Source organism: Micromys minutus (genome assembly GCF_963924665.1).
Source record: "Micromys minutus genome assembly, chromosome: 2".
In the NCBI taxonomy this organism is placed as follows: Eukaryota; Metazoa; Chordata; class Mammalia; order Rodentia; family Muridae; genus Micromys; species Micromys minutus.
The window spans coordinates 14,270,484-14,297,896 of record NC_137971.1 but is presented as its reverse complement, the minus strand read 5'-3'; the positions used below and the strand labels follow the sequence as shown (position 1 = coordinate 14,297,896).

Genomic DNA, 27,413 nt, shown 5'->3' with positions numbered 1-27,413 from the left:
CTATAACAAACAAGGAAAATGTGATGTTGGCTGGTACATGAGCTGAAAAGTTTGTTTTTCAGCCAGCCTTATAAAGATGGGAAACCTGACTTAAGTTTTTTCTCTTTCAAAAACAAACTGGAAAGGAAACATCAGAACTTGGGATGTAATCTCTGTAAAGAGTAGCTTTCACTCAGCTTTCATGATCTTTTAAGCCTTGGCACGCCTATCCTATCCTCACAGATGATTGGTTTTTGTTTTCTGAGGCAGGGTATTTTTATGTAGCCCTGGCTGTTCTGGAACCCACTCTGTAGCCCAGGCTGGCTTCAAACTCAGTTATCATTTTTTGGAAAAGTCTGGAGTATGTCAAGTTTAGGAGGACTTTGAGGCAATTTGATTTTCTTTTGAGGTTCCAGGATGGAACCCAAGGCCCTCTCTCTGTCAGACCTACTATTGAGGTCTGCCATCCCCAGTCCAGGGTATTCCAAGGGTTCCATCAGACCTTGTCATCCTCACTTTCTAAGATTTCTGCATTCTTTGAACTGGCCTGTGGGATGCTGACAGGCAGTTATAATGAATGGGAGGGTTTTGTATGGGAACTACTAAGTCTTAACTTTGAGAGCAGCCCGAGTTACATAGGAGAGACCCTACATCAAAAGCTAACCTAATATGTCCTGTGAATAATTGAAATTTAATACTTTCTTTCTTCTTCCTCCTCTCCCTGTATCTCTGCCCATTCTCTGTTCCTTATGGCTCATACTGGGGTCTGAACTCAGGGCCTTGCCTATTCAAGCCATTTACCACCCAGTGATGCATCCCCCTGCCCAGTTGGCTAAGTATTCCCAAAGGTGAAGCTGCTACGTAGTGATGTGTGGGTCTGTGTGGACTAGTAATGTCATTGGAGCTTGTGGATGGGGTTGTGGGTGGGATGGGGTAGGGAAGCCATTTTCACTTAGTCGGACGGAAGATAACCCGGATGAAACGATGATTAGTGGGTATTAGCTGTTTCTGAGAAGGGTCATAAGAGTTTTGTTCTTGAAACTTGGGGTGGCAGAGCACTAGCTCTAATAGAGGTGCTATTTAATAGGGAATTCAAATGTATCTAAGCTGCTGCTTGGAAAAGGGATCCTGATAATAGGGCGTCCTGTACTTTAACACAAAAAGCACCAAAGGTTTATAGACTACAATTGTTTTACTCTTTGGAAGTACGCTTTAGAACCATACCTCATCACTTTTTTTTTCTTTTACCTCCCTTTAACTGTGGGAACACAATACTTCCGCCACACTCAAAATGGCTGAATAGGCCAATCTCAATGCATCCGAGCGGTCGTGTCCCTAGCTCCTGTTACTTCCGCCACTCTCTGCAGGGCAGGGCGCGCTGCACTTTTATACACCTCGCACCATTCAAGATGGCCCGGCTTCCTCCCACTTTTCATTGGCCAGATCACCTAGCACGAGGAAGGCTGGGACTAGTATTTGACACACAGCTATTTTGGCCAATGGACGAAAAGTAGGAGCCAATGAGGCGCGGGAGCTGGAGACCCGCCTCTGCATCTGGGAGGGCATTTTCCCTGGGGCAGTGTGGAATCGAGCCGGAAGCGGGAGGGGAGGGGAGAGCGAAACAGGAAAAGAAGGGAAGAAGGAAGCAGAGGGAAGAAGAGAGGGAGGAGGAGGGGTGGCGGCGCCGTGGCGGAGGAGCAGGAGCAGGAGGGGGATGGAGAGGAGAAGGCTCCTGGGTGGCATGGCGCTCCTGCTCCTCCAGGCGCTGCCCAGCTCCCAGTCAGTGAGGGCTGAGCCCCGGCAGGTAAGGGGAAGGCGTCTGGGCTAGCTTGGGCGACCGGGGCGGTCGAGGCCTGGCTGGAAGGGGTCTTAACGAGGTTTGTTTGCAAAGAGTTGAGTGCTTTCGGGAGGGAAGCCCATGGCTAACACGGGTAGGTTGAAGGTGGAGTGTTGATGTTTAGCTGAGGGACACCTGTGACGAGTTGGGTGTTAGGAAGATGGCAGAGGTAATGGTGCTGGGCGACTTGGGGGTCCTTTGAGAGGGTAGGTATGGTAGGTGCTCTGGAGGACTCTTCCTGGATATCGATGCTCACTGGCGCATGTGGGTCTTATTTCTGCTCCGCAGTAGAGTCAGGAGCCAGAGACTGTGTGCACATCAGCGTGTGCGGGGATTACAGGAGTGCCCCGCAGGAGATTTATTAAAGGCTGGACAAAGGAAAAGTTTTGAGGGCATCCTGGCTCTTATATTTTCGTGCTGTAAGGCACGTTGGTGGCCTGTTGTTAGAGGTAAGGTTCTTGGAAGATTGGAAGGATGAAGTAGCATGGAACCCCTCAGGAGGAAGGCCACATCTGAGCCTGTGAGAAGGCCATGCTGTTAGGCTGGCTGTCCTGGGATTAAGTCACCGGTGCTGATCTGAGCAAGCTCAGGGCTTTGGGTGGTTCCGATGCCAATATCAGCAGCAAATGGAGCACCCTAGGTTTTCTTACTGGGTGGCTTGCTCTTCCTTAGTCCAGGCCGAGAAAGCTTGCTTATGCTGATTTTAGCTTGGGCTGGCGTTTCGAAACCCTAATTGAAGCGTTACTCTTGATGCCAGATTGGGTGGGGTGCTGTAGGGGGAGTTACCCCTCCCCTGTTAAATTTGGCAAAGCTTCTATCTTTTTTTTTTTTTTTTTTTTGGTTTCTTCCCTTTCTTTCCATCATTGTCTGTTTTTCAGAAAAGCATTCCCAGGCACAGAGAGCACAGGGACAGCCTGTACGACTTAGCACTTCAAGTCACGCTGAAGAGCAGAAATTGTTAGCGGAATCCTTACCTTTCCCCTCAGAGCTTAAGGGCGGCCCTTTCACACACGTATCTTATTTTGCTCCGGAGTGTTCTCTTCCTAGAACAACCAGTCAACCAACCTGAAAATAATCGAGTTTTGTCTTGTCTGAGAAGGCATCTTGCAATGTAGGTCAGGCTGGGCTTGAACTCAAGATCCTCTCCCCTCAACCACCCAGGCTGTGTGATTTGATAGATATTTTTTAAGTGTGTTGAAATTCACATAACAAAATCAACAGTTTTCAAGTGAATCACTGTGGCATTCAGTGTTGAGCAACCACCACCTCTATCTCCTTCCAGAACAGTTGAATCATCCCAAAGAATGGTCCCTGTTAACCAGTTACTCCCTGTTTCCACCCCTCCCACACACTTCCCCCAACCCCCAACCCCAGCCCTTGACAAGCAGTGGTCTGCCTTGTGTCTCTTCGGATTTACCTGTTCTGCACATCCTGTGTAATGGAATGCTCTAATATGAGTCTTTCTCATTCCATCACATTTTTAAGGCTCATCCACCCTGTGACCGAATAATATTCCCCTTTCTGTATATACTGCAATTTATTTATCAGCTTATCCGTTGCTGTATCTCAACAGGTTGGGAATATATTATCTGGGAAATAGTATGTGAACAAGCGAGTTTGTTTTATGATCTTTCATACATTCCTTCCTAGGGATGAAGCCCTTTAGTTTTTTTGCCTTTGTTTAGGTTCTTTGTTCTCTTAGTTAAAATCACCAGCTGCCAGGAGAAACACATTTGTCTTCTAGAGAAGTTACAGCTCGCAGGTCTGGTAAGCTTAAGCGTCAGTAATGACGGAACAGAACACGAAGTGAACTTGCTTTTCTGTTTCCGTGGACATCTCTGAGGGGTGTTCCCTATAGCCATTCAGTTACCTTGTTAGGGGACTTGATTTGGGGGTGTGGAGCTGGTTGCTAGTAGGAACCAGATCCACTTCTTTAAGGAAAAGGGTTGGAAAATGGTCCTGCAGCCTGGGGGTGGTAAGGGTCTTCAGTGTAAGGCTCTGCTGACAGCTCATCAATCACAGACTGTTTTCTTACCATAGTTCTGACACTTCCAATACTTCCTTTGGGGACAGGGTAGCGTTTGTACTTTGTTCTGTTTGGTTGGGTGCTCGCACTGACCCCAGCTGTCTGGTTACATGCAGTTCCTGAGAGAGGGAAAGTTCGCCTTATGAGCTGCCCACTCCTCCCTGGCCTCTCCCGACGTCACCTTGACCCCCTTTATACTCTCATGGCACCCTACCCTCTGAGTCCTCCGGTCCAATCAATCATACCAGATAGCTGTGGTGAAATTTGTGTTTTGTTTTTTAACCTTTGGAATGGAAGTTGCAGTATAATTATTAACTTTGACTCTATCACAGCTTGGTCAATTTAGGGTTTCGTTGGGGTTTTGGTCCATACAGATCAGAAAGAGAACATCCCTCAGGGAGCAGCCTTTATTTCTATAGTGACCAGATCGCTCAGGTGACACCTTGAATTCTGTGTAGAAAGTGGTGTGGGTATCTCACTGTATCTCCCTCCCTGAAATGGGTCTGTCAAGTACCACCTTTTTTCTGTTTGTTTATTTTTTTTCTTTTGAAGGGTTTAGCAGTGTAACACCATAACCACTGGGCCACCTGGTAGAGATCTGTTTTGGAAGGGGGGCCAGAGTGGAGGGTGTAGTTTAGACAGGGTCTTGTTAGCCATAGCTCTGGTTAGAACTCAGTATATTGACCAGGCTGCTGTTGAACTCCCTGTGATCTTCCTGCCTCAGCTTGTACGTGCTGGGGCTACAGGTGTACACCACCGTGCACATTTAATATTATGTATATTTAATATATAATTTTTATGTGTGTATGTATCTATTTATTTATACTTATAGGTGGCTTTTTCTCTAACCAGCACTCACTGAACATTCTTGTGCCATGCAGACCTGGAAGGTTTCTTAGCCTGGGGACCCCATAGACGAGAACTTCTGTGTGACCCTCTCACAGGGCATTGTGACTCAACCAATGGGACTCCTTGAATCTGCAAAGCATAAAAAAAGCTTCCCTTTGCAAACAGGAAGGCCTTGGCATTTGTTCCCTCCAGTTAATTTATGCTTACGATAACGAAGCCTTGTTTTCTTTCTGGCATTATGTAGATCCAACTAGAATACCTGACTGTGTGGTTAAGAATAAACTTTTACTACAAGTGCAACCTAAAGATGCTGTAGAGCTCTGTGTCAGCTTCAACACTGAGTTTGATTGGGTGCTCATCCTGCTTTTTCCTCGCCATGCCCCTCGATTTCACATCGTCTTTTTTTCCCTCCCGTGCTTTAGGTTTTAGTTTAGAACCATTTCTCCATTCCCAGGATACACGCTTGGGATGAGTTATTTTGAGGTCTCAGGTAGCTCAAGCCAGTCTTGAACTTGCTGTGTAGCCAAGGATAACCTTGAACTTCTGATCGTTATAAATAGTATTTCAGCGCAGTCACTATCATAACCTCTTGGTGAATAGTAGGTCCGAGTGGCTTACGGAATCTAGACACTCCCTCCACCTCTTTCTGATTTTCTTAGACTGGTATTCCAAAGTGAGCCTTTTATCAAAGTGTGTTTCCTGAGATCCTGTGATTTTTTTTTTTTCCCCTTTCTGTTGGAATTCAGTTTAGTGGACATTTCTGGACTCTACCAGGTTCTCAGAACCATCAAAGGTGGAACAGAATCCCTTACCTCAAGGATCTGGGAATGGGGACAGATGGGGTGCTGGGGTAACACACATATGAATTATAACCCAGAGGGATTGCTCCGAAGTGGAGGTGCAAACCTAGGAAGAAGGGGCATTTGACTCTGCTGGGGCAGGTGGAAGCAGAGGCCAAGGGAAGTTTTATGGAGACATAGGCATTTGGCTGCTGTGAAGTTTGCTGAACTAGAGAGGACTTGGGTCAGGAAGGAAACTAGAGAGCAACTGGCCGTGATGGATGGACAGTTTCTGCGGAAGCTTTGAGTGTAGGTGCAAAGAGTCAGAAAGTGAGATGAACCCGACAGGGAGGCCGTCAGGGAGAAGTGTGAGGAAGCTCTTTGGTTGTCTAAGGCTGTATTGTCTGGTGGTACTTTCTGTGGTGTTGGAAGTGACCTCGGCCTGGGCCGGGAAGGTCAGTGACAGCTCACACCAGTGTCTGTCAGCACTTGGATTTTGGCTAAAGTAACTGAGAAACTGGATCTTAATTTTTATATATCATTTTTATCATATTTTCACGCCTTTTAAGGCTACCATAGGGCTGGAGCGATGACTCAGTGGTTAAGAGCACTGACTGCTCTTCCAGAGGTCCTGAGTTCAGTTCTCAGCAATCACATGGTGGTTCACAACCATCTTTAATAGGATCCGATGCCCTTTTCTGGTGTCTCTGAAGACAGCTACAGTGTACTCATATACATAAAATAAATAACTCTTAAAAAAAAAAAAAAAAGACTTCCATAAAGTACAAAGCCAGCCTGGTTTATATCTCGAGTTTCAGGCCAGCCAAGGCTGTACAGTGAGACCCTGTCTCAGAAACAACAAAAGCCTTCCATAATTTTCACATGACCACAGAATCATGTAGCCATTACTACTGCTTTCTAACATTTTAGAATATTTCATCGCCCTCAAAGGAAGCCCAAAAGAATTAGTCACACCCCATCCCACCGCCAGCCCTTGGTGACTACAGGTCTTTCTGTGTCCCTGGATTTGCCTGCTTTGCACATTTCATCAAGCTCAGACCCTGACTGGCATCTCTTACTGAACATAAGAGATGTGTTGTAGCATGTATCAGTTCTTTATTTCTATTTGTGTGGTGCATACATGTGAGTATATTGGTCTTGTGCCCATGTACACCCGTGTGGGACCCAGAGGCAGGCTGGCACCTCAGTCTTATTGCCTTGAGACAGTCTACTGAGATGAAACTTGCCTTGACGGTGTTCACTGGACAACAAGCTCTTGGGACCTGCTTGTCTCCTCTGGCTTGTGCACAGCTGGTAGGCTCACACTTTGCCCGGTATATTGATTTGGTGCTGGAGTTCTGACTCAGGTCCTCCTGGCTACAGAAAAGTGTTCTTCCTCAGTGAGCCATCTCCCTGGCCCCACTTCTCTATGGCATGGATGTCCCCATAATTATCCATTTATCAACCAGTTGTTTGGGGGCTGTTTCCACCTTGAAGCTAGTGGGGGTAATGCCACTGGGAACAGGGGTGGAGACGTGTTTGCATAAACACAACGATTTGACTTTTCTCCCACATTCATTCCTTTACTGTGTGTGTGCACACACATGCGTGTGGGGGTGTGCATGGGCACAGTGGTGTGGGATCAGAGGGCAACCTGCAGACATCTCACAGGCGAGCCCATTGGTGAAGCCCTCAGTGGTGGGTCTCTTCACCCACTGAACCTTCTTGGTAGCCCACTGGTTTTTTGTTTTGTTTTTTTACTACAGGGTCTCACTTTGTGGCTAAGATGCCTCCAATTCATGGCATTTCTCCTGCCTCAGTCTCCCCAGTGCTGGGGTTACAAACTGCACTGGTTTATGTTTTCAATTCTGTGTAGATGCCTAACTACTGGGTCAATTGTAAGTCTCGATTAACTTTTCAAGAAATTTCCAGACTGGTGGCATGCTGTTTACATCGAACGTAAACTTTTATCTTTACAAAAATGTAAATAAAAAGCCCATGTAATTATTGACTATATAGTGGGTAGTGCGGATCTGATATTGTCTACCATGTGGGTTTGGAACAACCCAGCATCGTGTTAAGGTCATGGGGTCATGGGCTCTGTGGTCAGACCGTCTGAGTTCCAAATATGATACTATTGAGTGAATATTTAATTTCTTGTGCCCTGGTTTCTTTCTCTTCAAAATGAGAAAAGCTTTAGCATAAACCTCACAGATGTATGAAGGAAAAATACAATATAGAGAAGACTTTCAGAATACACTTAGCAGTTAAACATAATAATCACCACTGTCCTTATTGGTGGTCTTTGTGTTTGGCACATTAGTGGCAACTATCTTGAGGGACTGAGGTCTGGAGTTTAACTTGACTTGCTTGAGTCTGTTGTGTATCTGGAGCTAGGGTTTCCTCTTGGATATTTGTGTAGACCACTATTCATGGCGAGTCTGAGTTTAAAACAGGGAGTAGCTGTCCTGCCACATGTGAAACCCAGGAGTGCCCTGGCTGTTCCACACCGCTCAGGATAGCCTCTCAATCAGGGATTGTCTGGCCTGAGGGAGGAAGCCCTCGGGTTTCCAGCATCTGCTGTTTGCAGAGCTCCAGGTTAGGCCAAGAGGAGAAGCATGTGGGTTGCATGACTACAGACAGGTTTTACTGACGCACTGAGTTGTTGATTCGTTTTGTGCATGTGTGCATGTTCACACAGACGCACTTGGAGAAGTCAGAAGACAAATGGAACTTGGTTCAGTCCTACCAGGTGAGTCGTCCTTCCTGAGCGGCTGGAGATCGGGTTTTAAATGGGGACAGTTTAAAGCCCTTAATGTGCTCACATCCCTCACAGTGCCCTCAGTGACGACCTTCACCAGTCAGCCTTGTTCTGTCAGCCAGCATCAAACACTTTGTGAAAGTCTCTGGTTTCTGCTTCAGTGAGCAAGTGATAACCCCCACCCCTTCACTCCCCCAGTCTTGAACTTGTTCCCTCTTGCTTTGATCTACCTTTGTGGTTTTGGTTCCAGAACATAATTTGGTTTTACCCCTTTGAAAGCCTGACGACCAGTTACTTCCTTCTTTCAACGTCCTCTCTATGGTCCCATAACCAAGTCTAAACTGAGTCGTGTTTTTACAGCTTTTTCCGTTCCCCACTCCAAGGCTTGCCTTGTCTTTGGCCGTAGGATTGCTGGTTTGTTCTCATGCACATTTTGCCTGTGAAAACGATTGAGTGGTCTTGGCTTCTGCTTCAAGGGAGGCCAGCTCTCCTGGGTTTAGGCTTAAGTCTGAAGGCGAGCCTGTGGTCAGGTCTGGGGGTTTAGAACCTACGGGCAAGTGTTTATGAGTGCTCTGGACACCCTGGATGGGTGTGGGTTCAGAATCCAACTACTCTTTGAGTGTCTGGCCATCTGCACCCCGAGAGGAAGTCTCCATTGCCTACCTTCGTTTCTAGCCCTAAGTTGGAGAGTCATCTGCGACCTGCATTTTCCATCTTGCAGCCCACTGAGGCCCGGTTATGGGGTGACAGCAACTGTGTTGGTTGAGGACCTGCAGTTTCGTTGTAGGGTGCTTTTTCAGTTCCACTAGGTGGAGCTGAGTCTGGCCTGAACCGTACATGGGGTGTGGAAACCACAGACACAGACAGAACACTGCAACTTGGGAGGTCAAGAAAGGGGAAGAAAATCCGTGCTATCGAACCCTGTGGTTGTTGAGCCACTTTTGGGTATTCCTAATGGGGGGAATTAAAGTAGGTCACTTTCTCAGACTTCTGATGGCCAGTCCTGCCGGGAGAGCTCTGGTTACTTGGTGACATTCTCAGCTCAGTTTTGTTTACTTCTGGTTTTCTTCCTATCCATACTACAGTTTCTTCTGTGGGAAACTAGATGAGTGGTGTGTGTGTGTGTGTGTGTGTGTGTGTGTGTGTGTGTGTGTGTGTTTGTGTGTATGTATGTATGTGTTTGTGTGTGTGTGTGTGTGTGTATGTATGTATGTGTTTGTGTGTGTGTGTGTGTGTATGTATGTATGTATGTGTGTGTGTGTGTGTGTGTGTTTGTGTGTATGTATGTGTTTGTGTGTGTGTGTGTGTGTGTATGTATGTATGTGTTTGTGTGTGTGTGTGTGTGTGTGTGTTTTGAGACAAGGTTTCACTCTATCCCTGGCTGTTCTGGAACTTACTGTGTAACTATGTAGACAAAGTTGGCGTCATCAGGCTCAAGAGAGATCCACCTGCCTCTGCCTCCTGAGTGCTGGGATTAAAGGTTTGCGCCCTACCCCAGCTGGGTGAGCTCTTCCTGTTGGTGCAGGCATGGGGCCACATTCAGAAACTCAAGAGTTTTATACACTTGAACTTTCACAAGTTGTTTTGGAAAAGGTGAAAACAGAGTGTAAGCCAGCACAAGAATCCTGTGGTTTGGAAGGGCGGGTCCCAGAATAAAGTTACAAAAACATGTCTATTTTGATTTTCAAATACCCGGCAAGAGGCGTCTTGCGTTGTAACTCTTATTACAGGTTTTTTCAGCTTGGAAGCCCTCGGTCCCGGAGAAAGTGATCACACTGTGCGCATTGCTACACGTTAGTTTTGGAGCGTCTTGTTCACCTAAAATTTTTGTTTGTTTTGAGTCAGGGTCTCTCCACATAGCCCTGGCTATCCTGGAACTCATTATGTAGACCAGGTTGGCCTAGAACCTAAAAAGATGTGCCTGTGGTTCATTTGGGAGCGCGGCTACCCTGTGGCTTTCTGCCCCAGGACGCTGGGCCGGCCACTGTGCTTCTTTGGCACCGGAGTGTGGAGATGGTTAGGCTGAGCAGCACTCGGCCTGTCTGCTCCTTCCTTGTTTGTGATACAGATCTTCTTGCTGTCCTTGCTGGTGGTGCGAACAGCAGACAATACAGAAACCCGTCCCCTTTCTGCCTCTGCTTCATACCGATAGGTTTGTATAGGAAGAAAGGAAGGGCCAGAGAAGGCCTTGCTGAGGGTGGGAGAGGGGGAGTTCGTGACTTAGCTGCCTCGTGCTTTTTTCAAGGACCACATATAAGGTAATTTACGTAAACAGTTATTTACATATGTAAATCGTGTGTGTAACGAAGTTAGTGGTTCGGTTGGGGATCCAGACTCTGGTCTTTCTGCTTACAGAGCAAGTGCTTGACCCACTGAGTTATCTCTCCAGCCTCTGGTCTTTTAAAATGCCTGTATGCTGTTGCTTTATTTAACCATCCGCCCTATGTAACGTGTTTCTTTCTGTGTTTTTGGATTCCTGGACATAGAATTGAGAACAGCAGGGTTAGCTTTATGGCGCATTTAAAACGTGGGCGGTAGGGCCACATTGCCCTCCAAGTGGTCCATCTGATTCCCAGCAGCAGGGTACACATGTGCAGGAGGAAGGCCCACTCCTTCGCTTGTGTCTTCAGGTTCCCGTGTGGGCAAACCCCCAGTGCTGGCAGTTTGGGCAGTTTCAGTCAACTTCCTCAGAGACCTGTCCTATCTTGTTTGGCCTGTCATATCTTGTTTGCGTAGTAGCTCCAGCCTCCTTCCTGTCTACAGTTCACAATTCCCATGAACAAGGACCAGGGTCACTCAAGGACAGCAAGCTTGTATTTGGAGACAAGCTGGCCTAGGTGCTAAGGAAGCAGTTTGCCGTCCTTGGATGATGTGCAGCAGGTAGTGGGAAGAGAGTGGAGGTTGGCTCCAGTTACCACATGTCAGTCATGTGTCTGTGTTCCCCTCCCTCCAGTATGCCAGCAGGGCCCTCTCTGACCCCCTCTCTTTTTCCCTCCTTCCCCTTCTCCCTTCAGAGTTTCACTCTTGGCACAGGCTGGCCTCGAACTTGAAATGATCCTACAGCCTCAACCTTCCAAGTCCTGGGATTATAGGCATGAATCACCTTACCCAGCTCCTGGAATTTTTTTTGTGGGTTCATCAAAGATTTGGGTGGGGACACATGCCCATCACTAAGAGAGCAAGTTCAGGAGCCTGTCACCAGAGTTGGAAAGCGGCTCGACCTCACCCTCTGTAGAACTTTGAGCTACTTAGTTACCTTGGTCTACTCATCCATAAAATGGGATAATAAGCATGTTGCTTATAGTTACAGTGGGAGCTCCTGCCACAGGGTAAGTGCTCAGTGTTAGCCTTCCTTCGGGGGAGCCTTGAGACTTTGCTGTTCTTAGACCCAGGAGCTTTTGATTTCAGTGGAGTCCCTGAGGGTGGGGTGGGGTAGGGAGGGTGTCTCTGTGGGCATTGTGACCAATAAGAGCGACAGTCCCAAGAGGCAAGGTAGTTCAGTGCAATACGACCCAGTAGCCAGTATGGATTCGAACCTGGGCAGTCTGACCCCAAGTAGTTTATTTCAGGCATCTTTAAGCACAGCATGATGCAGGGCGAACTTTCCTGATGATAATTAACTCAGTCCCACGTACACAATAAGGCTTAAGATATGGCTACTTCGGAACTATTGTATCTGTGACATCTTCCATAAAGATGGGTTCTTTAGATTGACTATACGTGACACCTTCCGTAAAATAGGTTCTATAGATTGACAAGGTCATGGTCAAAGTCAGTTGTAGCCCCACAGATACCTCAAAGGTCACCAGGCTATTAGCCTACTCCCAACCTCTGGGCTGTTAACAGGTCAGATATTGAAGGGACAGCTGTGTGTTAACATTCCTGATTTCCTTAGTGCTCGTCCTTGAGCACAGGGGCCTCAGCGTCCTCCACAGTGGAGGAATTAGAAATGTTTTAGTTAAAGCTGGAGAGATGGCTCAGCAGTTAAGAGCACTGACTGTTCTTCCAGAGGTCCTGAGTTCAAATCCCAGCAACCACATGGTGGCTCACAACCATCTGCATGAGATCTGATGCCCTCGTCTCGTGTCTGAAGACAGCTACAGTGTACTCATATATAATAAATAAATACATCTTAAAGAGAATGTTTCAGTTAACGTCTAGTCCCCAACGCCGCTGCATCAGGGTGCGTAGCCCATAAGAAGTGTCTCCCCAGTGTTTGTCTGCTTGCTCTATTTATTTCTTAGAGATAGGGTCTTTCTATATAGCTTAGGCTGGCCTGGAACTTGCTCTGTATCCGAGGTTGGCCTCTGCAGTCCTCCTGCCTTAGCATCCTGTGTTCTGGGCTTTTAGGTATGCATCATGAAAGCTGGCTCATAGGCAGTTGTTTTCTAATGATAAAAGGGGAATTACCTATATTCTTGGGCCTGCTGGGCTATACCACACACCACTGGCACAATGTATGCTATTTCTTGTACTTGGTAACCCTTCTCAAGTGGGGAGAAGAACGACCAGGTCACCCCAGTGGGGATGGCACCGTGTGGCAGGAAGGAGCATGGTCTGTCATCCAGTTTGGCCATAGTGAACCCCGTGTGAACCTGTCAGCTCTCGACTTGCACTCTGTTACACAGAGGCGAGGTGAAAGCTGTCTCTGAAGAACAGCTTTATTCAGTTGTCATTCATAAACTGTGCGTCTATCTCTTTTTGGGGACATGATTCTGCAGTTTTCAGTATTTTTTAAAACGGATTTACTATTTTTTGTCTTATGTATAAATAGCTTGCACAGTCTCTTCACTGAGTGGATGGATGTCCTGACTAAACTCAAGGATGCCTGTGTCCTTTGGGTACTGATAGGAACACTGGCGGCACATATTCAGTTTGTGTTTCTTTTCTGTGTGTGTGTGTGTGTGTGTGTGTGTGTGTGTGTGTGTGTGTCTGTGTCTGTGTCTGTGTCTGTCTGTCTGTCTGTCTTTCAGGGTCTCACTGTTAGCCTTGGCTGGCCTAGAACTCAGTGTGTAGACCAGGCTAGCCTTGAACTCACAGAGATCCACCTGTTTCTGCCTCAGAAAGGATGCTTGGGTCGCACAGGCTTGCAACCACCACTCCCAGCTGTTATTTAATTTAAAATTATATATATTCTATGAGAACCTCACACTCAAAGAAACACAGTATCAATTCCCATTTCCCCTCTCGATTCACCGTACCCCGCACTTCATTTGGTGGTTAGAGCTGTTCCGAGCAGTGCCGCAATCGACACTGAGATGGAAGTGTCTATGTGAGCGCTCAAAGCTCCTGGCATGCAGTCTGAGTTGCTGGACCGTGTGTTGTCGAGGTAACCATGTTTAACTTTTGAGAGCTGGACAGACCGCTTGTGAAGCAGCTGCATCTCTTCACACCCGGAGCAGCTGTAGACCGGAGTTCTGATATGTCTCTCGTTACGGCCCAGACATACTAACAAGGGGGTTCTTTTGTTTTGTTTTCCTTTACCATGGCAGAGAGGGTAAGACTGTGTCTCGGTGTGGTTTTGATTTACATTTTTTCCAGCGACTCTTGCTGTTTGGTTGACTGGGGTGCTGGAGCTGGGTCTTTACATCTTAATTTTCCCAGTCTGAGACTCAGACCTAGGAGCTCACACACGCGGGGCGAGCTCTCTGCCAGAGCCCCTCTCCTGTTCTCAATTTACGTCATTTGGAGAGAAACATCCAGTCTTGTGCCCATCCTAAGGCCTTTTATCTGGCAGAGGGATGGTGGGATTTTGTAAAGATTTTATTTATTTAATATATGTGACTACACTGTAGCCATCTTCAGACACACCAGAAGAAGGCATTGGATCCCATTACAGATGGTTGTGAGCTACCATGTGGTTGCTGGGAATTGAACTCAGAACCTCTGGAAGAACAGTCAGTGCTCTTAACCGCTGAGCCATCTCTCCAGACCCTGTTTTGTTTTTTTGTTTTTGATGACAGGGTCTTACTTTGTAGCCCTGGCTTTCTTGGAACTCACTGTGTAGACCAGGCTTCCCTTGAACTCACAGAGACCCACCTGCCTCTGCCACCTGAGTTCTGGAATTAAAGGCATCACCGCCCACAAGACAACTCTTGTCTTAGATAAGAACTTTCTGTATAGCCGTTGTACCCCTCCTACCTTAAGAAATGGACAATCATTCACTCAAGCTGTTAGAGAGGATCTTGGATGTGAGATTTTAAGAGCTAGGAGTAAAAACTGGATTACAAAATTGAGCCCGTTTGTTAGAATTTTCCAGTTCTCATAAGTAATGACATGTAACTTCTCAATCCTATGCGTATCGGAAATGCTTTTCTAACTTTAATTTTTGGATTTTGTTTTGTTTTGAGGCAGGGTCTCACTATGTGGCTTAGAACTCTAGAGATCTACGTGCTTTGGCTCCTCAAGCATCAACTGGGATTAAAGTGGCTCAGCTTCACCTAAGCAGGTCTAGAGTATTTTAATGACAGCCAATGTTCCCCTCTCCCCAAACACCTTGCTTTGTTATTTCCTTTACCTTGGACACCTTTTCCCACCCTTTGCATACCGTTTGGCTGTTTGGCGTGAACAGTTAACTCTGGGGTTTCCCTTCCATTGCTGGTGTAGAAGGGATTTCCTGTAGAACCATTCCCTTATCTGAGATTTCACCACTGTTCAGAGACATGTGGGAAGTTGAAGAGAACCCTGTCAGCAGCTTTTCTCCTCTTTGGGTTGTACCTCTTGGTCCCTTGCCTGTCTGACTGTGCCTGCCTTCAGGGTACCATGTAGGATATATCTCAGTATGTGGACCACATGGGCCACGCTGCTGAAAGATGGACAGACAGACAGCAGAGATGATAATGCTGTGAGCACATGTGCAGAATGGGGCGCTAGGGGTGCCTGTATCTGTTTGTACACTAAGTGTGTACCTTGCGCCTGCAGAGGCCAAAAGAAGGGGTCAGATACCCACACGGTTGTGAGCCACCTTGTGGTTGCTGGAAATCGAAACCAGGTCCTCTGGAAGGACAGTGATCTTAGCCCGTAAGCCATCTGCAGCCCCATTGTTGTTGTGTGTGCTGTGTGTAGATGTACAGGCACACACATGCATCTGGAGGTCAGAGGACAGTTTTCAGCAGTCGATTCTTTGCTTCCGGCATGGATTCCAGGGATTCGACTCAGGCTGTCCTGCTCCCGTCGCTAGTGCTGATCTGCTGACCCGTCTCAATACTTGATTTTGGCTGGACTCAAAACTAGACGCTCTCACAGTGAGTCAGGCTAGTCTGTACCTCTTGGAGTTCAGTTTTGGGTGTCTTTCTTTCCCCCATTCTCTTAGCTGCACATCGAGCATATCCTATCTCCCTACCCTTAGTTTTCTTAGTCCATCCATTTTCCAGACAGCAGCATCTGGGAAGGAAATGTCCAGCTTCATTCTGATGCAGACTCCTACAGGCTTCTTAATTCTGGGATGCTCATCACAGCAATGGCCAGCCTGAAAGCCAACAAGACATGAGCAGGCCCAGAGAGGTTAGTGGTCCAGGTTCACGAGTCTGTGTGTTGCAGTGGCTACCATCGTGAAATGCATGTCAGAGCTTGACATAGTCTAAAAGGCAAATCTCCTGGGTATCAGCCATTAGCGTTTCTAAAGGGACAGGTGACCTCTGTCCCTTTGATCAGGTATCCTGGGCATTTTCTGTTGTGCCCTCTAGCAAGTGAGGACAGTAATATCCTGAAATGGACATGAAAATGGCTTATAAATGTTGACTTGTGTCTCCCTTGAGTTGATTTTCTACATTTTCTTGGTTTGCTTGAATTCTTGGTTAGGGACCCATGATTGCTGGGTGTGTCTCATGGGGACACTGGTTTGAGCACAGTGACCTTGGGAGAGTTTTTGTTTAAGGGTCTGACAATGAAGAGCCTTGTGTGAAGCCAAAGAAGGTGGCCTCTGCTAACCCATTTTAGGGGAGAACATTCACTCTTTCGATTGGGAATGTATTTCTTAAAGATTCAGGAGGCTAGTGAGATGGCTCAGTGGTTACTGTGAGTACTGGCTTCTCTAGTGGAGGACTCAGGTGTGAGTACTGGCTCTCACATGGTGGTTCATAACTGTTGCTCCAGTTCCAGGGCATCTGATGCCCTCTTCTGTATCCAGTGAGCACATATGTACATGTAGACAAAACAGACACAAATGGGAGGAAGCCTGGCTGACTGCCCCAGCCCTTCTCATAATGTGGACCTCGGATGAAGGTATTTTGAAGTGTGTTAGAAGCATAGGGTTCAGAACTTGCTGTGGCTGAACATCAAGTGACATGGGACTAAGCATCCCTTGCCCGTGTCTCGCTGTCCTCTGAGCTCTGCCACCCTCCATCCTTACCCGCTTGGCTTAGGGCCTGACTTGTATACTCTCATGATCCTTACAACCTGCAGGCTAGTTGCCTGAATGCTCTCTCTTGGCGTTTTTTGACCAGGTAACCTTAGTCCGGAATACATTTGGCTTCTCCTAGGCAAAGGAAGGAGGGCAGTAGAGGAAGGCTTGCGGAAAGGATGATGAGTGTAAGATCCAGGAAGGGGGGGGACAGTGCGGGTAAGCTGTGCCTCCAGTTTGACCCTGTTTAATCTCACAATCCTCCAGGCGTTGCTGATAGTTACCAACTAGGACTAGGAGACAGGCTGAGTAGCTTCCCCCTATGTCCCATAATCAGAAAAACCGTGTGAGGAAGCTAGCTCATGTCCAGGTCCCACAGGAGAAAGAGAGTTTTGCCCCTGAGATGGTTTAGATACTCGTAGTTCCTCTGCCGAGAGTTAAAGATGAACAGGTAGTGAGACACAAGGCCGGATGGTGGCACTGGTCTGTACTCCTAGCGCTTGGGAGGCGGCTGGAGATAAAGGTCGTTCTCTGTTAAGTATGAGACTTCTGAACCTAGATTTTGAGACTTCATCAAGCTGCTCAGACCTGAGAAGTGGAGGTAGGCTGGGAGGGAGGAGCTGGAAGGGCCGTCATGAAGTCACAGGAGGGGCTGGAGTGACACAGATGCTTTCAAATAACCACCCATCACAGGTCTCCTCATCCCGGCCTTTCCAGTTGAGATGCTGTAAGCCTTTGCCTGTGTCAGTGCAGTAGTTTTCCCACCGAAGAATGGATCACATTTTTTTATCTTGCCCAGTTTACATAAAAGTGAAAGAAGTCAGCTTTGGTGGAGCCCAGGAAGTCCCAGTTATCCGGAGGGAGTTCCGTTTCCTGTAGCTTCTGGGTGTGAATCATCCAGGTGATGTGACCTGGTCTCTCAGTGTCTGTTCTGTCCCAATCCTTATTTCCTCCAGTGCTACAGTCGGCACTAGGACCTCATACCTCTCATGCACCAGGCAAGCACTCAACCCCAGAGTGACACCCCTGGCCCTTTTATTTCAGTGTGGTTTAAGACACGTGAAAAGAGTCTACAGACAGCTTGCTGGTTTCCATGTATTTCCTGGCTGTGTGCCTCTTTGGTTGGACCTGAAGTATTTTATAAGGTCAGAAAAACACACACATTTTGGCACAAAAGTAGGTTCTTCTGTCGTTCTTGAAGCTCAAGTTTCGGCTCCTGGAAGTGTCTGTTCATTGTCAGGTATGTCTAAAGTCACCGGGAGCTTCAGCAAGCTCTGGACCCAAGATAGCAGATGCCCCTCCATGAAGTGAGTGTCTGTGGACTGATGTGTCTAGAAGCTCTCACTGGGTTGCAGAAGTGACAACTGTCATCAGTGAGACTTAGCTTGTGCAGCTTTGACTTCCCTCCGTCTTTAAAACATCTGGCAGTGTCCGTTGCCTGTCATCCCAGCAGGAGGGGAGGGCTGAGGCAGTAGTAGGACCACCGAAGGGCATCCTGAGCTACATAGTGAATTCCAGGTCAGCCTGCACTACAGAGTCAGACTCCATCCCATCCAGAATCAGTGGACAACCCACCGAGGCTCAACCATCCGTCCGAGTACCTTCCTGTCTCCTCCAACCCTTCCACTTAGAACAAAGCCAACTCCAAGACAGTCTTGAGGTGGTAGATAAGATCAACACAGTGGGATTCGGGCCTTGAGTGGAGTGAGACCTGTGGATCTCCTGTGACAGTTCCCGAACAGGAAAATAAACGTACCTCTTGGAGGGACTCCTGAGATGTCCACACATGTGCACAGCCTCTGACCTGCTGCCACTAACTGATCTCTGCTTCTTTTTTTCTTTTGGCTTTATTTCTGGTTTTGTTTGAGACAGCCCTGGCTGGTCTAGAACTCACTGCATATGCCAGGTAGATCTCAAGCTTGTGGTAATCCTCTGCCTCTGCCTCCTGAATCCTGGGCACCGCCATACTTTGATTCTTGCCTCCTTTTCTTTCTTCCTCGAGTGTCCCGTGTTTCCTTTCCCCCCTCCACGAGCTCCTTTTATGTTCTTGCAGCTGCCTCTTGTGCTGTTCTATCCCTCAGGAGCTCTGAGGCTGACATCTCTACCCAGTCCTTTTATATTTTACACAGTGCTCTGTGTTTGTTTCAGTGTGGGCTTGTCTTTGTCCAAAACTGGGTAACGAAACGTTCTGCTTGCTCTGGCAGCACATAGGCTAAAAGCACCAGTCCCCAGAACTAGACTGAGTTCTTCACCACATTACCTCTTGGTGGCTGGAGGCAACCATGAGTTTGAGATCCCAAATGAGGCTGGGCAGCAGTTATAATCTATGTCAAAATACTATTTTTGTGTGCTCAAACCATTTCGGAGCCACACAGGCCTGGGTGAAGCGCTCTCTCCATATCCTGTGATGGGGGCATCCTAAATGAGTTACCTCACTTCACTAAAAACTTGGATTTTCCCACCTGGGACATTGGAACTCTCAATATCTGCTGGATTCTTCCTTTTCTGAATATAATTTGATGTGGAGTAAGTGGTTCCCTATTGCAGCTAAGGACTGTTTCCCCGGCCACCTTCCATAAAAATCCCGAAAGAGGAGAGGAGTCTTGGGCTTTCAGGATGCTTTGAGGAAGGACCAAGCCAAGTGACTCACAGAACTCCATGTTCGAGGTGTAAGTTTCTTGCCTCAGCAGCTATGCTGTGCGTCTGCCCCTGTCCAGCTCCCGGACACAGAAACCAAGAGTCTTGGTTTCTGGCAGCTGGGCCGTCTTCTGTGTGGCTATTTGGCAGTCATCTGTGAATGTTTGTCTTGCTTGGAATCTCCCACGATAATCACTTCAGGATCATTTTGTTGGTGCATAGCTTCATGTTTATTGAAAAAAAGGTGCCCCTCCCCCAACTTTTGTGGTACCATTTTTCTTCTTCAAGCAAATAAATGGGTCTATGCCCAACGCCAAGAAAAAAATTTGGATGGTCTGTGTTGCCCAAGCTCCTGCAAAGGAGGCTCTCTTGGGCCTGTAAGAGCACCCACCACCCCGAAGCCTGGCAGCTGTCCCGTAGCCGAGAACGTAGGCCCAGGATCTTTCCAGCTTGGTCCCTGCCTGGGGACTGTCACATATTGAGAACAAATGAGAACCTTAGACTTTGCCGGTCGTTTACCTCACAGAACTCGGGTCACTAAATGTGCCAAGGCCGTGACTCCTGCACACACGGCAGTCGGCCCGACCGTGAGTCTTCTAAGGTACTCTATCTACAACACCTTCAGGATGTCTGCGTGCTTCGCCGTCACCGATTCTCACAGCTATGCCTTGGATACATTTTTCTCCCTCTTGGTACCTCAGATCTTCTGCTATCTTGACTCTTGTGTCAGAACAAACCCTCGAAGCCAGAGCCTTCACTTCCTCTCCCACAGCGAGCTGAGTGCTGTATGGTCTGCTCCTGCCACCCCAGGGGACACTCACACTACATCCTGGGTGGAAGGTTGAGGTGTTGGTGACATAGACTTCCTGAGTCTGGCTCCAGTTAGGCGGGAACAGAAACCCAGCTCCCCGTCCCTCCTCCAGATGTGTAAATACAGATATATAGATTGCCTGGGAAAACGCCATCTAGAGACTCAGGCCACATCAAAGAGTAAAGTCTCTGACTATATATGTTGTTGCAGTAAGTCTTAAAATAGAAAGTTAACCAGAACCCAAGGGGTAATATTTTGTTATTATATTTTGTGCTATCCAAACTGTGCCAACTGGGAGGGCTCTCTGGGGAGGAGAGGGCTGAGCCAATAGGACACCTCACGGCCCTGGGGGCAACGAGAAGTGCTGGCTTAGAGCATTGTGACAACTGATCCTGCTTAATTCTAGTCTAGTGTGGCTTCCTTTTTTAAGTTGGTAAACTCGGCATTCAGTCTGATTCTGCGTTGACAGGAAGATGACAGAGAATGCCTGCGGGAGGACTTCACTTTTGGCTCATTTTCCACCACGAGCCTAGATCACTTCCGAAAAGAATCTCCCAGCCCCCACCCCAAGGCCAGCAGCCACGGCCATCTTGCTTCTTAAACCTCAGGGGACTGGGCTATGGTGATGCTATTTTGTTGCGGTGGTATTTCTAGGGCATGGCAGAAAGTGAGCTCACCTTCCTGAGAGTGCCTGAATTAGCTAACCCCCACTTCTTTTCTGTCCTCGCCCCCGGATCTGGGTGTTTAGGAAAGGTTAGTCACCAGCGGGCTGAGGCAAGAAGTAGGTTAGTGTGAAAACTTGTCAGCACTTTTTTCTGAGCATTTCATGCTGTGCTAGTGGTGATGCTTCTTGGTAAAATGCCGCCTTGTGCTCAGACATGTATAATCTTATATGGAGATGCACCCCGACAGTTGTTGACTAGAAACCCCATCTGGAGCAGTATCCATCCACAGAAGGATGATTCGTGATGGGAAGTCAGTCTGTGATACAGGCCCTGGCAGTTTTGTTCCTTCCCAAACCACCATTGACGAATGTTGTTTAGAAATGCAGGGGTTGGTGTGTGGCTCAGTTGGTAGAGAGCTTGCCTAGCATATGTGACACCTTGGGTTCTATCTCCACCACCATAGGTGTGGCACATGCTTCTGAGCCTAGAGTCAGGAAGGTGGGGGCAGGAGCTTCAGGGCTCAGGGTTCTTTTTAGCCGTGTAGTACGTGAGTTTGTGGCCAGCATGGGCTCTATGAGTCTGTCTCAAAGAGGAAATGTGGCCAGACATGATGGCTCAGACCTGTAATCCCAGCATTTGGGAAGTAGAAGCAGGAAGATCAGGGCATCCATCCTTGGCCAAGTAGTGAGTTGAAAGCGAGTATGGGTTATTTGCTATCCTGCCTCAACCCCCACTCCCATCAAACAAACAGAGATATGCAATAAATCTGTAACCCATCAAAGCAAGGTGTGGGAGTTATTTAATGGTGGTAGCCCTGGCGTTGAGAACAGTGTCTGGCACACTGTGGGTGGTCAGTAGGTGTGTGATAGGTGCACAGGAACATTTACATCATGGCACTCTCCTGAGAACTGCAGGTGCCCGTCTGTCCTGTTAGGTCGGTACAGACGAGCGTTGTCCAGGAGAGACTGGAGACAGATTTCCTACACTTTGCTCGCTAAAGTTAGATTGTGTTTCGTGTGTTTTCTGGTTCCCAGTGGTTGCCAGGAAACTGAGGAAATGAGGGGAAGGGGTTGAAAGCCAGCTCACTGGTCTTTGTGACTGCAGAGCATTGATGTCCAGTCTCGTTTGTCTGTCAGCTCAGCCTGTTTTGTGAGGGTGTACATCCAGATACCCACGGAGACCACCCCACAGCTCATCAGCAGTAAAGTTGGGGTCTGTCCTTACATGAACCTCATGTGATGGCTCAGCCTGTTTGGCACACTCATTTTGTCAGGAAAGTCGCCATGACCTTGACCATCAGCTGTGACCTGCAGCAAGCACACTGTGGTTGGAGTCTAACGGTCAGGTAGCCCGTGCGGCACCTCACTGTGCTGTGCATTGCCGATTTCTCATCCTAGGTGGGTTCCAGATGGTAATTTGCAGAAATCTTTTTTGGCTTACATGGGTCATGCCCAGCAATGTCACTGTCATGGAAACCTTTGGTGTGGGCTGGAGAGATGGCTCAGTGGTTAAGAGCACTGACTGCTATTCAAGAGGTCCTGAGTTCAATTCCCAGCAACCACATGGTGGCTCACAACCGTCTGTAATGGGATCTGATGCCCTCTTCTGGTGTGTCTGACAGCTATAGTGTATTCATATACATAAAATAAATAAATCTTGAAAAAAAGAAGACACCTTCGGTAAGTATCACTGAGAGAAAACAATTGTAGGAAATTAGACAAAGATGAACCATACAGACTCCTGAGTTGAGAGAAATGTGGATTTGCAGTCTAAGTTACTAGAAAGTGACTTTGTTCCTTCTGTAAACAGTTGGTGCTGAGCTGGGGGTGTGTTATAACTCAGCAGGAGAGCCCTTGTCTAGGATGCTGAGGCCGTGAGTTCAATCTCAGATCACACACAAACACCCAATAGAGTTATTTCTGCAAATCCACACCCAAATGTGGAGCTTGTGCTAGCGATGTGTTTGGTGCAGGATTCAGGTCTGGGGAGTGTTCCCAAGGGTGCTCCTCAGGACCGTCAGGACACTGACCCCAGGGGCTTTGTTTCTTTGGCAAAGGTTGCTGGTTTTCTCTGTGAACCAAACTTAGCAAAAAGAAACAGGGTAAATCTAAGGGAGCCGAGCTTTTCTGAACCAAGAGTTGGTTTAAATATAGCTGATGGGCATTACTGGCACTTGGAGGGTGTGGTGGGACTTGTTGTACCCTTTGTAAAGCAAGTGAGGAAAGATGCTGGCACCTGGGCGCACCCAGTTTGTTTATGAAACATAAACTCCCCTGTACTGCAGGGAGCCCAGAGCAGCAGCCAGGGTTCCTACCTAAGCTGGGAGAGACGCCTCTCCAGGACCCCTCTGCTTCTGCCTCTTCCTGAGAGGTTGGGGGCAGCCGGCTGTTGTTTATTAAGCATTACTGCTGAGTGGGGGTGGGGTGGAGAAAAGTTTCTTCGACAGTCACCAGGCTTGAGTTTCTTTTGGAGGAGAGACAATACCTTGGGAACTAGTCCTTAGGCAGAGAAGCATAGCTCTCTTTAGTTTCCCAGGCTTGATTTGCCAGCCAGGAGCCGGGTCAGAGCAGGGGGGGGGGGAAGCCCCCCTCTAGGTCGGTGCTTGCCTCGTGGCTTTACTGCACATCCTCAGTATTCCTCAGCAGCTGTCTGAAGTTTTTTTCTGCTGTGCCTGAACTGATGTCATTTCCCCCTTGGCAGACAGCTTGGGCTGTGCTGCGTCTGAGATATGTCACGAGAAGGTGGGGGTGGGTCGGGGCCAGGCTGGGGGAGTAGTTAAGAGAGCAGGAGGCCTGCTGGGTCCCAGGACTCTGTTTACTTTCTCTCCTTTGCTCTGGAAGACCGAGAGCACCGAGCTGAGCAGCCAGCCTACTACGGGCCATGCTCACTCCAAGACCTTAACTTTTGAGAGCCCTTTGTTGTCTGCGTTAGTGGACGATGCTCCTGCAGGATGCCTTTCCTTTGGGGGCTTAGACAGGTAATTGGGCTTCGAGCATTGGTCCGGCTGGGGAAAGGAGGAAGGGTGGGACCTGTCATTGTGCCACTGTGAGTAGAGCGCATAGCTTAGTCTTGACTGGTTAGCTCCCGCACAGACTTCTAGCCTTCTTTGCTCGCTGGCTGCTCCTAGGAGGGCTCCAGAGCCTTCATATTCTTAACCCCCATGTCCCTGAGGTGACTCCAAGGCTGCCCATTTCTGACTTCCCGTTAGCAACCGAAAAGCTGTGTGTACAGTTCTGTGGAGGAGACTGTTGAAGAGGGAGGCATAGTGGGGTTCTTGCTGCCCTCCCCCCTTCTCCATTTTGAATTGGTGAGGCCAGAGGGATTTCTTCCCAGTCCACTGGCTCTGAAGAGACTGGGGGAGGGGTGAGGAGTGGCTCTAAGCCTCTGAGCACAGGAAGGCAGCTTTTTTTCTTTTAACCTTGTGGCTGTGGGGCTGAGGTAACCTGGACCCTTGGTGGGAGGGTTGGTGTTAGAACTGCTTGTTTTGCCCCTCCCCCCACTGACTGATTTGCAAGGCAAACAGACCCCTGTGGCAGAGGCTGGATCTTTGTTGGCCCCTGTTTTGGGGGCAGGGGTGGGGTGGGGTTCGATTCCTGCCGGCAACCCAGTTTGGAACGAGAAAACAGTAGCTAGGGACCGGCTGCTGTCCCTGAGTGTGGACACTGAGCCAAGTATTTGTTCCAGGGCTTCTGAGAGCCTGACACCCCACCCCCCTCCTTGGTCTGGGAGGCACGTCTATATCGGAATGTGTAACTGTACCCAGCAGCAGGGCTGCAGGAGGCACACGTCCTCTCCCGCCTGCCTCCAGGGGAGGCAGGGCCATGGTGAGCTCAGACCCCAAGTCAGAAGGGAGCCCTGAGGGCCAGCTGGTTGCTCTCTGAGCAGAGTGCAAGGTGAGCAGATCTCCCAGGGGTCGCCTGGAGTCCTTTAAAAGTAGGTTGGGAAAAATGCCTGAAGCATTGTCACTGCCAAGCTTCAGAGTAAGTGACAGCCCTAAGTGGACACTTTGCGACCTTCCCTAAGAAGTGTTGCCTTTAACCTGTGAGCATGCTAAGCTCTGGAGGGGATGTTGAGCCATGCTAGATGATGAATGGATGAAACGCCCCCTCTGCCAGCAGTTGGGGTACAGTGGAAAGAACAGGACTAGGAAGACGGGAAGATTTGTGCTCACTCAGACTCCTCCAGGGCCCCCCACTGGCTGCAAACCCCATCCTTGGGATGCAAATAGTAATATTTTCTTGGAGAGGATGTCAGAAGAGAATGTGTGTAAAGCACTAACACCTTGGCTAGCGTTCAGTAAGCTCAGAACTCTTTGTCTGGTGCTAGGGTGGAACCTCGGACCTGGCACAGGGTAGGTAAGTGAATCCCTGAGCTCCAGCTCAAGCCCTTTAACTACGATTTTTATTTCTAATTTATATTTGTGTAGGTGTGTGCAGGTGCGCACACAGGCCAGACATGTGGGATTCTGGAGGTGGATATAGGGCTGGTTTTTGAGCTGCTCATTGTGAGTGCTGGGAATCAAATTCAGGTCCTGCAAGAACAGAGCACAGTCTATTCTGAGCCACCTTTTTAGCCCTATTCACACGTTTTTATAGGACACGTGACTGCAGCAGCACAGAGCAAGAAGCCTCAGGTCCCTTTGCAGGAGTTGAGTGAGCTCAGTGTCTGTGTACACCGTCATTCAGAGCGCATCACTGTTCACTGACTCCGAACTGAGAGGCTGTTTCTCACTGTTCCAAGACAACTTCATCTCACGTGCTAGAGTGGCCAGAAAGTGAAGGCCTGTGTCCCAGAGCCCCAACCCAGCTGAGAGAATGAGGTGGCGGGGCGCATTGAATTGAAACCCTCAGAGTATCCTGAAGGGCCAGCACTGGTTTTCTAGGCTGGTTCCTGAACAGTGTCCTGGAAAAAGACCAGAGGGTTTCTAGACGAAGACCCTTCTGCAGTTCAACCCCTGCCTGCTGAAGTGTTTGTAGCCTACATAGTTCTATTATTTCTAGCATCTCTGTATATGGCAGTCCTGTATTGGAGTCATGCAAAACCAGCTGTCTAAAGTAATGGTTCCTTGGTGATAACCATAGGCGCCGGGTTTGAATTTAGGCTGTCAGGTTTGTATAGCAAGCACCTCCTATCTGCTGAGCTCTCACTGAGGGCAGCCTGCCACAAAGATGTGCAGATACAAGGTCCTTTCTTATACCTTATACCCAGCGAGGACCTTGTGCCTAATTCCGTTGTTCTCAAATGTCATGAAAGTAGCCCGAAGTGGGGTTGTTCAGATGTAGTTTTTGTAGATTCTTATGGGGGCCAGGAATAGTAGTTCTGTTAAGTTGTTGCAGGTGTTCATGGTCCAGATAATTTCAGATCTATTCTGAGAGACAAGACAGTGTGTAGGCCTATGAAAGGAGAATGCTCAAGGATAAGGTAACAGAGATAGGGAAGCCACTGAATCAGGCCAGTGTAGAGTGAACATGGCAGGCTTTCCTGAGATGTTCTCTGACCTGAGCCTGAGGATGAATAGTTTACCAGACATCTGAGCTGAGGAAGGAACAGTCCAGACAGATCAGGTGAGGCGTGTGGCTTTAGCTTGTTCCTGCAGATGAGAAGAAAAACTGCCTTTTCTCTGTGAATCTTGGGATTGAGTTTGCCTGATAGAAAACAAGAACCCCTAGGCTTACCAGGTATTGTATCTTTATAGAGTAAGAGGGGCCTAGTAAGGTCCTTCATCGATGGGTAGATGGATGATGGATGGATAGATGGATGGATGGGTAGATAGAGGGTAGGTAGATAGATAGATAGATAGATAGATAGATAGATAGATGATTGATAGATAGATAGATAGATAATAGATTGACAGATGAGAGCATGTCCTGACTTCAGTGTATGTGAAGGGCAAATGAGCCTCAGAATGTTTGAATTCTTTCATGCCGGGACAATGAGGATGGCTCAGTAGACGCTAATGTTGACCAGAGAGCAGTCCATGGTGTGTGGAGGAGCCATGGTGTAGAAATTTCCTGGTTGTGCTTTTCTGGTCAAGAGAAAGTCTAGTGTGAAGTCTGGGAAGGCAGAGGTTGTTTTTCAGAGAATACGTCAGCAGCAGGGGCTCAGCCTGCAGAGAAGAGTGAATTCTAATTCTGTTAGGAGGTGTTGGGTTGGTAACACTGGAAGATTCTTAGGATCAGCATTCTCTACCTGAAAAGGATTATGCAAATATAATTCAAAGCATGTTTTGTATACAAAGAAGGGTCAGGGCTGGAGAGATGGCTCAGCGGTTAAGAGCACTGACTGCTCTTCCAGAAGTCCTGAGTTCAAATCCCAGCAACCACATGGTGGCTCACAACCATCTGTAATGGGATCTGATGATATCCTCTTCTGGTGTGTCTGAAGACAGCGACAGTGTACTTACATATAATAAATAAATCTTAAAAAAAAAAACCAAAACAAAGCAAAAAAACAAAGAAGGGTCGGAATCAGTGTATGGGTAATGGAGAGACACACTAGGTGCAGATCCTCCTCACATGACTCTAAAGGTGACAGGTGGCTCAGGAGTTCAGAGGCTGACAAGAGGATCATGTGCAGGTGATAGTCCAATTTTCTCACAGTTGTTGAGTCAGTGAGACGCGGGCTAGAACCTTGGAGACAGTAGTTTACGTTAAAATGCTGTCTTTTATCTGGGAGGCCTACTGTGCCCCAAGTTGTCTACATCATGGCAGCAGGAGTGTGGCGGAGGT

The 27,413-nt window shown here is 48.0% G+C and overlaps 1 protein-coding gene across 2 annotated transcripts in view; it reads left to right on the top strand.

Annotated features, from left to right (window-relative positions):
- Positions 1 to 1,620: 1,620 nt before the first annotated feature.
- WBP1L (WW domain binding protein 1 like) overlaps positions 1,621 to 27,413 on the top strand; it is a 55,884-nt gene continuing 30,091 nt past the window's right edge. The window contains exon 1 of one of the 2 annotated variants that reach the window (XM_080912129.1): positions 1,621 to 1,783. In XM_080912129.1, the coding sequence (XP_080768255.1) occupies positions 1,694 to 1,783 (90 nt within the window). In that variant the 5' untranslated portion in view covers positions 1,621 to 1,693. Of the gene's footprint in view, positions 1,784 to 23,463; positions 23,663 to 27,413 lie in introns of those variants that run through there. The other variant, XM_080912130.1, reaches the window with a different exon arrangement.